The sequence below is a fragment of the Sciurus vulgaris genome (genome assembly GCF_902686455.1).
Source record: "Sciurus vulgaris genome assembly, chromosome: 1".
Classification (NCBI taxonomy): Eukaryota; Metazoa; Chordata; class Mammalia; order Rodentia; family Sciuridae; genus Sciurus; species Sciurus vulgaris.
Genome location: NC_136461.1, coordinates 13606515 through 13620905, shown reverse-complemented (window position 1 = coordinate 13620905; position 14391 = coordinate 13606515). Strand labels below are relative to the sequence as shown.

General features: G+C 47.6%; 1 protein-coding gene across 3 annotated transcripts in view; it reads right to left on the bottom strand.

Moving 5' to 3' along the window:
- Positions 1-2728, bottom strand: part of OTUD3 (OTU deubiquitinase 3) — a 29113-nt gene extending 26385 nt beyond the window's left edge. The window contains exon 1 of one of the 3 annotated variants that reach the window (XM_079150683.1): positions 2394-2728. In XM_079150683.1, coding sequence (XP_079006809.1) covers positions 2394-2614 — 221 coding nt within the window. In that variant the 5' untranslated portion in view covers positions 2615-2728. Of the gene's footprint in view, positions 1-2109; positions 2181-2393 lie in introns of those variants that run through there. The other 2 variants (XM_079150685.1, XM_079150684.1) reach the window with 2 other exon arrangements.
- Between the last annotated feature and the right edge of the window lie 11663 nt (positions 2729-14391).

The window sequence follows — 14391 nt, the reverse complement described above, 5'->3', positions numbered from 1 at the left end:
CTCCACTACACACTGCAATGAGGAAGACTGACATCACCATATTCAAAGGAACCACGACGCCAAAGAGGGCTGACCAAGTTCAGCTCCTGCTACCCCAGTGAAGAACTAGTGGACAGGAGGGGCTTAGCTTCATGGAGCCCATGCAAGAGTAAATATCACTTTATCTAATACTATCCAAAGAACAGGGGCCTCGGAAGTCAGACACCTGAGCACCCCGGCTGAGCGAGCCTCTGCACCCTTGCTGCCCTTATCTCTGACCTTCGAGTCTACACTCCTGTTGTCTCTACAACTTGGGGCCCTCCCAAAAACAATGGGCCTTTGCATGCACTACTCAACCTGGAATCTTCTCTTGGGATATTCCTACTGGCCCTTCAAGACACAATCAGGGCAGAGGATGGCCTCCTGAGAGGCATTAGTAGTACAGAATACCTGCCGTGAATACCTGTGAATATCTGTGAATGAACTGAGAAGACCTTCCTGACCACTTCGGGGAGTGGTAAGCCACTTCCTTCACAAGAGTACGCTACAGTCAGTCAGTGTTACTGAGAATGTGTCAAACCATACAGGTGTTTACTGTAAACATACTGTATCACCTGTTCCCAGAGCATGGCCCAAGAGACTGGGGAAGCGAAGCGGGAAGGTCTTCTTTCAGGGCATCTGTGAGCTAAAAAATTTAACGTGTCATCAACTACCTTCTTCCTTTTCATTCTCTCACAAGTGTACGGCTACCAGGTGTATAAGCTTGTCACTCTTACATCGGGTATGGGTAGCTAATGGAACGTGTGTCTGTGTATCCCTGTCTCAAGAATTTGTTTCACTTTCCAATATAGTAAATACTGACAGCTATAACTCAAATAAACCATAGCTCGAGTTCCTCCGTAACTTTTAAGAATGCAAAGGGGTCTTAAGACCAAAACGCTCGAGACCCAGTGCTTCTCCCTTCCGGGGCTATCAACTCCTAACAGCATCATCCGTATCCTCAGTGTGTCACGAGTGACCTTCTCCAGCAAAGCGCCGTGGAGAACTAGGGGAGTATGCTCTCCCTGGGGGAAGGAGAGAAGTAGTACTCTCAAAGCTTCCCAAAACCATATGAAACCCCCTAAAGATTTTATAGCTCCCACACTGATTCCTACTCATGAGCAACTTTCTGTGAAGTACTTGTTTCCAGCGCCCTAAGGTGGAGAACACCATGCCCACTGTAACGCACAAACAATCCAATCATTTGCAAGGAATGGCCTCACCCCAATTCCAAAGCGTTCAACTGGTATTCTGGTCTACACAGCAGGGTGCTTACGCATGTGTTATCAGGACAGACTATGAACTTTAAGCCTAACCTCTCAACTTTTCTCATTCTCTCAGGAAACAGGTACTGAATACCTTCTGTGTCAGGCACTGTGCTAGGTGTGGGGAATAAATGTGATCAAGCTCTAATTGTGACTTCAGCAAAAACACCAGGGCCAGAGGGTGTGGCCAACTCTTTATGAACAGAGAGAAATCCAATTTGCCCAAAGCACAGAAGAAAAGGTAGGAAAGGTAAATTAGGGACAGTTTATTAACAGCGTTGATCAACAAGCTGCAATGTAACATGAGATCATGAAAACAAAAAATTCTAGCTAAGGAAACACTGCTTGGTCTCCAGCTTCACCCTGTTCTTCTCTCTGCCCAAACTGACAGTTCATTTGAAGGGATGAAAAAACGGAGCCAGGCTATCCTCGAGACTGTCTCTTGCAGTGAACCCCTAGCAACCAGACCTCGGCCCTTGAGATGGGGATGCTGTTCTCCTCCCCCTCTACCTTATCATCTTCCTTCTTCCAACCATGCTCCAGATCCCCATCGCCTTCCCTTCCTCCACTCTCTCCCCTGCCCGACTCATTTATCCCGTGTTCCTTAAAGAACTGAACCTGGATTTCTGTCCAAGCCCCATGCAAGCTCGGTAAGCGCGTCTGCCAAAAGGAGAAGCTAAGGCCCGTGGAGTAAGAAACTGAGAATCTGCCTGCAGCTGGGTGGACAGCAGGCCAAGTGTAGATGGGGCCACCGCCAACAGCAAGGGCCCGAAGGAGGCAAAGCAGCACGCAGGGGGCTGACGCCCCTTCCCACTTGTCTCCCCACCTCATTCCTTCAGGTCTCGGCTTCAACGTCACCCGTCGGAAAGGCCTTCCAGCCCCGTCCACAGTCAGCCCCCTCCACTTCCCTCGCGGCGTGCACCACGCCTGGGAGCCTCGGGTCGCGGCGCGCCCCCGGGGAGGGCACCCGCGCCCTCGCGGCGGTGCTGGCTCGCGGGAGGCGCTCGGGACGCGCGAAGGAAGGGAAGGTCGGGAGCGGCGACGGTGGCCCGGCCCGGCCCGGCCCGGCGCGTCCCCGGCGCCGCCTCCCGCGCTCCCGGCCCGCCTCACCCGTCCCCCGGCACCTCCCGCAGCTTCAGCCCCAGGGCCTGCAGCTGGTTGGCGAAGCTGACGAACTCCTCCTCGCAGCCGCCGCCGCCGCCGGGCTCCGGCCGGTTCCGCCGCTCCTTGGCCAGGGCCCGGCGCGCCGCCCGCTCGTCCCGCTTGCGCTCGGCCTCGGCTTTCCGGCTGCCACTGCCCGGCCGGCTCCTTACCACCTGCTTTCGGGACATGACCCCGGCCCGCGGCCCGCAGCGGCGCGAGGGAAAGCCGCAGGCCCGCCGGCCGGCCGCCTAGCAGAAGAGGCACGGGCGACCGAGCCCGGCGACGGCGACGAGCCCACGACGCCTGCGCGGGCGCCCGGCACCACGGTCACGTGATGGAATCCCCGCCCCCTTCTCCGGGGGCTCGGCCGGTAGGCACCATAGAGGGACCCTGGGAGGGCTAGAGAGGCACCCACCTTGGTTTGTTCTACTCCGCCCCCTAGCGGTGGGTAGTACTCAGGAGCAGGTGGAACCAGACAGCAAGAAGCCTTAAAACGTCAAGGACAAGGCACTATTTGTAGAAGAGGGGGAGATGAGAGCAGCGGCAAAAGTCAGGAAAAGAGGGAAAGTATAAACAAGTGACGGCTGGAGCTGGAGCTCAGCGGTGGAGGACCTGCCTAACGTGCACCAAGCCCTGGGTTCCATCCACAACACTGGAGAAATAAAAAAAGAAAGAGGGAGCGAGAAAACTGAGCCTACAGTTGCAATAGGCTCTTCCAGATGGCTCATTCTTGTTTGCTGATTCACAAATCACAGGGGTCTGAACCTGAGAGATCACAGAACTAAGAGATGGAGCTTTGCCCTACCTCCAAGGCCCCCCCGCTTCTTCCTCATCCTGGCCCCTATTTCTCATCTGCTCTCTTCCCACAATAATGCTACTGTCTTCTCCCCCTTTGGACTGTGTAACTAGTCTCTTGCCATCCCTAAGAATGTTCCTTATGGTTCTGCCTTTTGTCTTATTTTCTTGTCTCCTTCAAGTTACGTTTGTCAACAGCCCCCACTTCCTTGGCTACGACTAGTATCTCTCTTTCTAATTATCAATATGTAAATAACTCTTATTTGCCGCGCTAGGTGCCAGGGAGAACAGGGAATTAGAGAGACACGACCATGGTTTTCAGGGAGCCCAGAGTCCAGTGGGATTAGCTTAAGCAGAGCAATCACAAACCACATGGCAGATGCTATCAAAAGGGAGGTACGGGCGCTGGGGAGAAAAAATTGAAAAGTGAAGCAGAAGATGCAGACAAAGCTTCCCAGAACAGTTGAGTTCTAAGCTGAAGCATAAAGGATGAGTGGAACTTGGCCAGACTAGGAAGGTTCAGAGCAAGAAGATCGTCTCCAACACCACTGCTGGATTTCAAGGAACAGAAGGAACACAGGGCGTGAGCCATAAGGCAAGAAATGGAAGTGAGATAGGATAGGAGAAATAAGTTCCTTTTCTGCTTTTCCACCCTGTTGTGACACAGCTCAGGACCGTTGACAGAACACTGGCACCATGCTGTTTGGACCTTCCAGCCACCAGAACTTGAGCCAAATAAACCTCTGTACTGACAGAGCCTCAACTATTTCGTTATAGCAACACAGAACAGACGAAGACGGGCTAGATCGGGTGGGATCTCCCAGGCCACATGAAGGAGTTTCGTCCAAGTCCTTGGGTCATGGGGAGCCACTGAGGGTTTTACTCAGGAGCTGGCACATCTGGTTCGTGTTTAGAGATATATGACTTTGGCTATAGCGAAGAGGATGGGCTGCAGAGGATGGCAGGTAGGTGCCCTGGGACAGGGGACATCACATTAGTGGCTGGGGCTGGATGGAAGAAAGTCGACAGAAAGCACAGGTATCATGTGGGAGTAAAAGTTCATGAAACCCGTTGGATTAATTGTGGCCTGTGTGCTCCACATTCCTGAATTCCCTCCTTTAGGACTGTGCCTGGTCTCGCCCTGTCCCCCACAGACATCCAAGCCTGGCACAAACCCCTGTGTTCATATTGAGAAAAGCGAAGAGGGGGTGCTATACGTGGAAAGCCCCAGACAGGACGACAGAGACCTAGTTCTGCTCCGGGTCTGTCTCTGACTGACTCCGTGGTCTTGGGCTGTTGTTCAATTCTGAGCTTCCTTTTCCTCGTTGGCAAAATGGGAACGAGGGCAGTGATAACCACATGAGATGATAACGGACTTCTCATGGTGTTGCCTACGTGCCAGGTTGCTTGACATATACTATCTTATTTAATCACTACAGTATGTTAATACTATTTTTATCTCCATGTTGTAGATGAGAACACTGAGGCACAGAGAGGTTAAGTAAGTTGCTCCAAATCACACAGCTCATAAATAGCAGAACCAGGATTTGCAGCCAGGCCCTCTGGCTCCAGTGTGCCCTCTGAACCACTATGTCAAAATCCACACATAACTTCTCACAAACCACAAAGCACCCTATTCAACACATGGATTTTCTTTCATTGCTAGCTCTCGTATGCCTTATGTATGTGTTGCTGAAACGGTCTTTCTACCCTCTGTTGCCTCATGTCACTATTGTTGGATTTTCTATTTAATTTCTCTGCACTAAAGTAGGTCACAAAGATTTGGAGCCCAATAAGCTTGGATGCGATCGCTCCTTAGGCAAGTTATTTAGCTTTTGAACCTCAGTTTCCTAGTCCATAAAATAACAACAGCATGAAAATAAGAGGGAGATTTACAAATATTGAATAAAAAATACAAAACCCTAAGCACACAAGCACCAACTTAATAAAGTTCTTTAAATCATTCTTTTGCTTGTACAAAACTCACAGGCTCAGGGGCAAAGACTGACCCTCCAGACTTCAGAAACCAGGGGAAAAGGGTCTGTCACCGCGGAACCTGTGGAAATGCAGATCACAAACACTTTGGCAGGGATGCAAATGCCCGCCCTCCTTGCAAAGATCTTTTCCGGCCTAAGTCCTTCGCCTTTCGGCCCATGCAGAGAATTCTGAATGAGCTCGTTTTCTTCTTTCACCCGAGGCCTGTGCTGGACAGCACGCTCTGTAAGTGCAAATCCACGCTGCTTAGAAATTGTATTTAAAGGCCAAGGGGAAGGAGTGCTCAGTGAGTAGAATGGATGCCGTGCCAGCTGTCAGAGTCCATGTAAAGAATCGTCAGACCCGAGCAGCGTTTAGTACAGATGAGTAAAAAGTGTGACTAATAGAATTTCAGTGAAGCAATTTAGCTTTAGGACTTTCAAGAATGAACCATCAAGGGTGTGGGGAAGGAGAATTCTCGAACGTCGCCATTGGGAGCTGAATGAATACAGCCACTTTGTAGGGCAACTGGGCTGTTCCTGCTGATGTACTCATGTCTCCTTATCTACCCTAAAAATAGAAACGCGGTAGTCTCCTTAACCACAGGGAAGAGTTCCAAGACTCCAGTGGTTGTCTAAAACTGTCTAATGCGAATTGCCTAATACTATATATACTATGTCATTCTCTGTACATACACACCTATGATAAAGTTTAATTTATAAATTAGGCACAGTAAGAGATGAACAACTGATCATAAAATAGAACAATAATAACAATATGCTATAACAAAACTGATAATCTCAATGGCTCTTGGGCTTGGGGGCCATTATGAAGCAAAATAAGGGTAATTTGACCCCAAGCACTGTGATACAATGACAATCCATCTGACAACCAATGGCTCCTACGTGACTAACAGGTGTGTAGTGTACACTGTGTGGATACACTGAATAAAGGAATGATTCACATCCCAGGTGGAAAGGAGCAAGACAGTGTGAAATTTCATCACACTACTCAGAATGGCATGCAATTTAAAACTAATGAATTGTTCATTTCTGGAATTTTCCACCTACTATATTTGGACCACAGTCAGTTGCAGATAACTGGAACCACAGAATGCAAAAATCACGGGTAAAGGGGCACTCCTGGACCACATCTTATGATCTACCCTGAAACAAATCATGTACACACACACTGGGAAGAATGTCCAAGGGCGTGTAAGACAGAAGGGTATGTTAAAGCAAATATTAGAAGCAACCCGAATATTTGCCAATAGGAAAAAGGCTTCTTGAATTATGGAACAGCCATGAATTTTAGGCAGCAGTTTGAAAGAACAAGGCGGGAGAGCGATGAGGCAGGGTAAATGAACTCGCATGGATAGCAAAGCAGAGTGATCCCTCTGGAGTCACCTTCCCAAAAAACACACCACCACCAACATCACACAGAGGGCTCTGTTTCCTACGGGGTTTATGCACTTAAAGATGCAGAAACCGGTCTAGAAAGATACCTACCAAATTGACAGGAATGTGAAGGGAGGAAAGAGTGAAAGCAACCTAATCTTTTTTATAAGTATTTTTTAATGAGCACAATGTGTTCCTGTATCAAGTGTATAATTATAATCAACAATAGTATTTCTACTATGCCAACAAAATCTATTCTTTCCTTCAAATTGAGGCCCTACAGGTTCTTCCTGGGACTGACTTTATCAGCAATCATGAGTGTGTAATAAACATATTTCATTCCCTGGCAAAGGGCACGTCTGTAAGTCTTGGCATCTTGTTCTCTCCTCTCTTGCCATATCACACTCCAGTCAATCTCAATTTAATTGTTAATTTGTTGTTCTTGTACAGACAGGACTCTCCAAGCCAAGTTAAATATCAACTCAGCCATGTCCAAATGGTCACGGGGTCTGTATTTCTAGAATTTAAGTGAATGATATCTCCCTCTGATGGACACAGAGAACATATGTAGGCATTAATCATTAGTTAGGACAAAGGGCACCCCAGCCCCCACCCAGACACACTCCACACATGACCCTGGCCCAAGAAGGATGCTCTATGCACGCACGTGGTTGTCTGGCAGTCTCTCAGGACAAGTTCAGGATGTCACAGGAGAAGAGAGGAAGGAGTTCCCAGAGGGGAGGGGGAATTCAATTCAGGACCCCCGAGGTTCTTGGCGTTCTTGACAGAAAAGGACTTCAGCACAAGTTAGGAAAAGTTGTATTTAGGAGCTGGATGCACCTTCTATGGAGAATGTAGGCTCTCCAGAGGGGAAGCCCTGCCTTGGGCTGGGACTCCAATGTTACAGAAGGGCTCCAGGAAGGGCTGGGACTGCAGGTGGAGCCAGGATGGAGCTGCAGTGTCATGCGGTTTTCCTGCACTTGGGGATTTCCCTCATTTCACAAGGGCATAAGGCAAGGGCTGCTCAAGACTTGCAACTGTGCTTTCTGCACCACAATGGCTCATGGACATTTCCTGTAAGACCCAGTGTGTGTCTGTCTGTCTGTCTCTCTCTCTATTCTAAATCCCTGTCTCCAGGAGTCTTTGATACCAGTGGTCTCTCATTGTTTCTACCCTATGTGAACACAGCAAGTGTGATTATTTTCTGCGATGGTCTCCAGTAGGCCACAGGGAAGGGTGTCTTCAGCAAGTCTCCCCACCTCCTCTCTTTCTCCCTCTCTCTTTCTCTTTGTTTCCATTTTGGTGGTGATTGTGATGGTGATGATGGTGGTGGTGGTGGTGGTAGTGATGTTGGTAGAGATGCTGATGGTGATGGTGGTGATGGTGATGTGGTGGTGATGGTGGTGGTGATGGTGGTGGTGATGTGGTGGTGGTGGTGGTGGTGATGGTGGTGGTGATGGTGGTGGTGGTGGTGGTGATGGTGATGTGGTGGTGGTGGTGATGGTGGTGGTGATGGTGGTGGTGGTGATGGTGGTGGTGGTGGTGGTGATGGTGGTGGTGGTGATGGTGATGTGGTGGTGATGGTGGTGGTGATGATGGTGATGCTAGTGATGGTGATGGTGATGGTGGTGATGATGGTGATGGTGACGGTGGTGGTGGTGATGGTGGTGATGGTAGTGGTGTTTGGGGGTAAAGGTTGCAGCCCCCACACATGGCTTGGAAATTCATGGCTCCTTGCCTCTTTTTCTGTTGTTGGCTCCTGCTCTTGTGGTGTTGGTCCCTCTGCCTGTCTGTCCCACTTCCCTCTCCCACTGGGTCCTCTTTGGATTTCCAGTGTTCCTTTTGCCTCACCTACTTAGGACCAAAAGGAAAAGCATTTTGCAAGGGTCAAATGGCATTGAGCCCACTTCACCCTTCTGCCACTTTGCAAGACGCTTGACCAGCGGTATTTCCCCTATTCGTTCCAAACTCCAGTTTCCTCATCTTGGAAAATGAGAACAGTCTCCGCTTCTTCTCCGAGTTGAGATACGGTCATCAGGACCTCAGGACGTGCCTGGTACCATAACTGCAAGTGTCTCCCTCCCTGTCCCTCCTTCTCTTCTTGTTCTATCTCCTCACTTCCCTTAAATGGCAATAAGGTTGAAATATATTCCATATGCTAAATTATTTATATGGGTAAAATGAAGAGTTTGATAGCCTTCATCATTACTTTATCTAGCAATTACAAAATTGCTAGACGCCTACAGAAATAGAACCGTTTACGAGGCTCTGGAGGAGAACAAAAGACATGATTTTTATTTGTAGGGGACCCTCACTCCATTCCTCCACTTCATGTGATCTCAGTGATCACAAGGTGGCGGCAGGACGTGCTGCTGTCGCTCACCCCGAGCCGCAGGACTCGTCTCTACAGCTCCACAGCAATTTCTTTGTTTGGCGTCTCGGTGCCAGGGACACTAATTGCCCACGGCGGTGGTTGTAACAGTCACCGTGCGTAAATGAATTACCTACAACTGCCGCATCAGCACTGCGGGCCCCGCCCTGCGGCACGAACCAGCTCCCCGCGCAGATGAGGGACCTGCCGGCCCGCGCCGCAGCGGACACTAGGGGGCAGCAGAAAGACGGGTTGTGGTCGGAAAGTCAAGTGGACCTTGCAGCGCGTCCATCGGAATCCGAGCCTCGCAGGGCAGAAAAGGAGATCGGAAATGACCGTGGTCCCACTCAGCTGTGTTGCAGAGCCGAGGCCGCAGCCAGGAGAGTTGAGGCCGGGTGTGCGGTCCCAGGAGCTGGCTACCGGCCGAGCGGGAACCCACTAGCCCGCAGCCTCCCTCTGCACCCAGCTCACCCAGCCCCTACAGAGCCCGGCCTTCCCGCCCTCCTCCCAATGCACAGTCCCCAGGGGGACTGGAACCACAGACAGTACTGAGCCCTCTAGAAGCTGGATTTCCTTTATGCCCTGCAGCATTGCCACTTAGCGCCACGGTTAATCCGTGTCTCATTTCATCATCGCTCTTGTACTTGGGGACATCATTTGTAAAATTAGGGTAACTTGGACACAAGCACTGGGACACCAAGACAACCGATCTGATGACAGAGACAGTTACCAGGTGACTAAGGGCGGGTAGTGTTACACAGAATGGGTGAGCCAGGCAGGGGCCCTGGCAGGGTGGAACAGGATGGCACAAGATTTCAGCATGCCATCCAGAATGGCACGCAATTTGAGACTCAGGAATTGATTGTTTCTGGAATTTTCCATTTAATATTTTTGGACCATGGTTGACCTCAGGCAACTGAGAGTCCCCTATGAAGTTTTCAGGTGCAAAACCTCACAAACTTCCTGAAAGGAGGGAAAATCCGGTGTTCCCACTAACTACTACTCCAAAGGCAAACATCTCTCTCTGTCTAGATAGACAGATAGATGGATGGATACACAGATAAATAGAACAGATACACAAATGTAGATATTTGTGTGGGGGATCTTAGAAGAAAAATAATTGAAGTCAAAATGACTCCTTCAGAGTAGATCTAGTCAAAGAAAGGAGCGTTTAGTTTCTGTATTTACGTTAATCATAATATTATACACACACTTTATTCAAATTAACTTCTGCAGAGTTAAAACTGCTGGAATCTTTCCATTTAACTGGCAAAAAGTATGTCACACTTTAAAAAGATGAACACTTGTTGACTCAACACCTAGCCTCAAATACTATTATCTGAAAAGTTAGAGAAGTTAGAAATAACCTAAATGTCCACCACGAGAGGATTTTTCAAATAAACTAGGGTGTTGCCTGCCATAGAAGAATCAGTAGCCATTTGAAATAGTCTCATAGAAGACAATGGACCAAATGAAACCAAATGAGGCAGATACTGTGTTACTGGACAAGAAAAGAAGTTTGCAAAGAGGTAAGGCTCCCGTTTCTATAAAAGACACACACACGCACACACACACACATACACACACACACACATGAATTAACACCGAAATGGTAAGTTGATTACCTCTGAGGAACAGGGAATGGGATTTTTCTTTGTTTTGTTTGCATTTTTGCATGTTTGTATTTTTCTAAAATTTAGACAGTGCAACTTTGTTACAAGCACAAGAAAGCATTCCAAACACGTGGACAGCCTTTGGAAAAGGCCTAGTTCTTTGCTCTAAGCCGGTTCCCTGTGCTTCACTGGCACCTCAGCCCCCAGAGTCCAGGCTGCAGCAGCCGCCCCCTCATTGGGGTCCAGGTTGGTCATGTCACTTGTGGTTTCCTCCAGGCATGTCCACTGGTTGCAGGGATTGTCACAGCTGCCACACCCACTGGTCTGGCTTGCTCAAACAGAAAACTAGAGAGCAGGAACTCAAAGTTTTAAGGAAAGCATTGAATACTGCTCCTTGGGAACACTCCACTGAGACTTACAGCGGTGACATTGGCATCACTGTGATATTAGGAATTTGAGATGAACTGGCCATCACATGATTAGCTGGGTCATTTAACTAGAGGCTAAAGAAACTTACTGTCACTTTGCTATCAACCTAGAACCTACCCTTGCTCTCCTCTGAATGAGACATAAACACAAACCCATGTTGTGCCAGTGCGAATCTGTTCTCTACTCTTTAGATTGTTTACACTGTACAGGAGGCATGCAGTCATAAAATCATAGCTGGGCTGGTTTCCTTGCAGAACAGTCTAGTTTGCCAAGCTGGTGAGAACGAAGTATTTGGGCACTGATCAAGTGGAAATATATGATATTCCCTGCCCCAACTCACAATTAAATACTCCCTCCAGCTCTAACATCACCACCAACAGGAAGCCTTCCTCGGTTTCACAGGCTAATCTTAGACCAACAACTATCACCTCTCTCTATCCCAAGGTGGGGCCCTGGTATTCCAGAGTCTATGAATGAATGACTGATACGTAAGTGAATGAATGTGAGAATAAGTAAATGATGCATCTGCTCCAATAGCAGTTATAAAACTAATATAATACAATAATGGATATAATATAATATAATATACAATATAATAATAGATATACTACTTATTTCTTACACAAACATTTACTGAGGATTTACTCTGTGCCAGGTTCTGTGAGTAAGGGCAATAGGATACTGAAGCAGGCAGGATTGACAAAGTCCATGCTTTCACAGAGTTTATTTTCTAGTCAAGGAGATAATCAATATTCAAGGAAACAGATATGTGCATAATTTACGGTGGTGATAGCAATAATGAAGAAAACGCACAAGAACACATGAAACATCACTTACCTCTCGTGAATTTCCCCTCTCTTTGACTCCCTAGGCTTTATTCCAGAGATTTCCTTTTGACCTGTCTTGCAGATCACTGCTATTAATTCTCTCTTTAGTTGTATCTAACTCACTGCTATTAATTTGCTCTTTAGTTGTATCGAATTTAAAAACCATCCATGTGGTCTTAGTTTTAATTCTTACATTTTTTCAGTCCTAAAATTTCTATTTGATTCTTTTTAAATCTGTTGTCACTTTTTATCACTTGCCTAATTCTGAAAAAAACCTTCTTAGTTTGTATCTCCTTGGAGATAGTACGTCTAGTCGTCTCATTATTGATTTCTGATCATCCCAACCACAGTGACTTCAGTGGGTCTGTTCTTGTTGTCAGTTGTTTCTATTGATTCTTGCTCATAGAATCTTATCTTTTTGTATGCCTTGTTATCTTTCATTGCTTATTGTATATTGTATTTTAAAAATATATTTATTGAGGCCTAGGGTGATATTATGTTCTTCCAAAGAGGATTCTCATCAGCTTCTGTCAAACACATGAGGTCACTAACTCCAAGACCAGTTGCTGTCCAAGCTAAAGCTGGTTTCCTTCCATTCCACCCCTTCTTCCAAGAGTTAGCTTTTCTACATCTCAGCTGAAACTGGAAATCATTGACCAGGATCCTTAACCAATATGGGATTTAAAGTCCTACTCTCTATTCCTCTCATATCTCTATCTCTGAGAGACAGCCAACAGTACAGATCAGTCTTTTACTGCCATCAAATATTCCTGCACAAAAATGACCCTAAATGTGGGACTCACCTCTTTGAGATTCTATCTTTTCCAAAATCTCAGCCAGTGTTTCTCGTTTGATTATTGCCACTTTGTTCCTTTTAAGTTTTGTGTGTGTGTGTGTGTGTGTGTGTGTTTTCCACAATTTATTTAGGTATCTTTGGAAACAGGACATGCAAGGGCCCAGAGATTGCAAAACTTCTGAGTAGTAAAAATGGGATTGGAACCAGAGGCAGATCTGTTTCAAATCCCAGATTTCCCAGGGTAGCAACCCTTCATTGTTCAGTAGAGATCCTGATGATACAGATAGATGGACAGATATACAAAGAAAAGTTAACAATCTTCAGATCCATACTGTGTCCGTCACTCCATTCTAAAAGCTTTACAATTTTAAAAAAAAAAACTCATTTCATCCTCAAAACAATTCATTAAGTTAGGGGTTGCCATTACTTCTATAAGGAAACTGAGGAACGGAGAGATCAGCAAACTGGCCCATGGTCACACAGCTAGCAACAGTTGGGATGGAATTCAAACCTGAGTTCAACTCCAGAGCCTGCGCTCCTCCTAAAACAAAGTTTCGAACAAAACCTCCCTGTTGCTGAGGGTCTGAGAACCAATTATCCTACCACATGGATTCAGACCCAAGTGTCAATGTGGGGACTGTTGGTTCTCCAAGATTGAGCTCCAAACTATTTCCACCCCACCTGCCAAGTCTGCATACAGCAATGTCTTCAGTTCCAGGTATGGGGGGCGGGGGTGCTTTGAAAGCAAACCTTCAATTCTATAAACTGCAACCATCCTTCCTGCCTCTATCAGATGTTGATTTCCAAGGGAGACCAGAACAGTTTATAACCTATCAGGGTTCCTGCCAGCCTCATAAACTGGAAGACAAGGGTGGGGCTGTGAAAAGGGAAATGTTTTATTATGTCCATTTTGCAAAGGCAAGTTCCAAGCCAAAGAAGGTGAGTCACTGGTTGAGATCAACGACCATCCCCTTTCGCCCTCTGAATTCCTTCCTGTAATGAGGGACTTCACACATGGCAAAAGCCATTTCTGAGAAATATGCAGAGTTTGGGCCACAAGGGAGCCAGTGGAGAGAGACAGGTGCATGCTGGGTCCTTGAGTATCCCTAAGGTGCTCGCCCCTAAGGTGATCGCACACTCTGAATGTGCAGGGAGTGTGAATGGTGACCCAAGAATGGGTCACTGTGCTAAAAAGACCTTCACACATCCTTTCATTCAGTCTTCCCACAAGCCCCTGAAGATCCTACCTTTATTCCCACTTTCAGATGAGGAAACTGAGGCTCAGGAGGTTGAGACATGGCCACCTAGTTAGGAAGCAGCAGGTGCTTCCTGCCCCCTGAGAGATGTGCTTCTAAAAATTAAGAGGAAGACTGGGGGCCAAAGGGCTTCCTGAGCCCCGTGCTCACAAAGTCATGAGTGAGAAGCTGAGCCCCAGAGCACAAGACACCAGGAAGAGGGGAGGGTTTCTCTGAAAGCAGCAGGCAGGAGCACTCTGACGTGCTGGTCGACATGGCAACCTGGACACACCTGGAAACACTGCACCACCACCCAGATGGCTGTGAGTGAGGGAAGTGCCACCAGGCCACGCTCCTTCTATGGTCATCTTTTCTACAGAACTGATTAAAGGTCAGTTTCCAACAAGGGAATCCCAAGGGGCTCCTATCTCCATCTCATCTCAGGATGAAGCTTGGAGAACCCTTGGTCACAGAGGCCCACCTTGGCAAGGTCTCTACCACAGTAAGGAAAGCGCGGCCTCCCTGGCA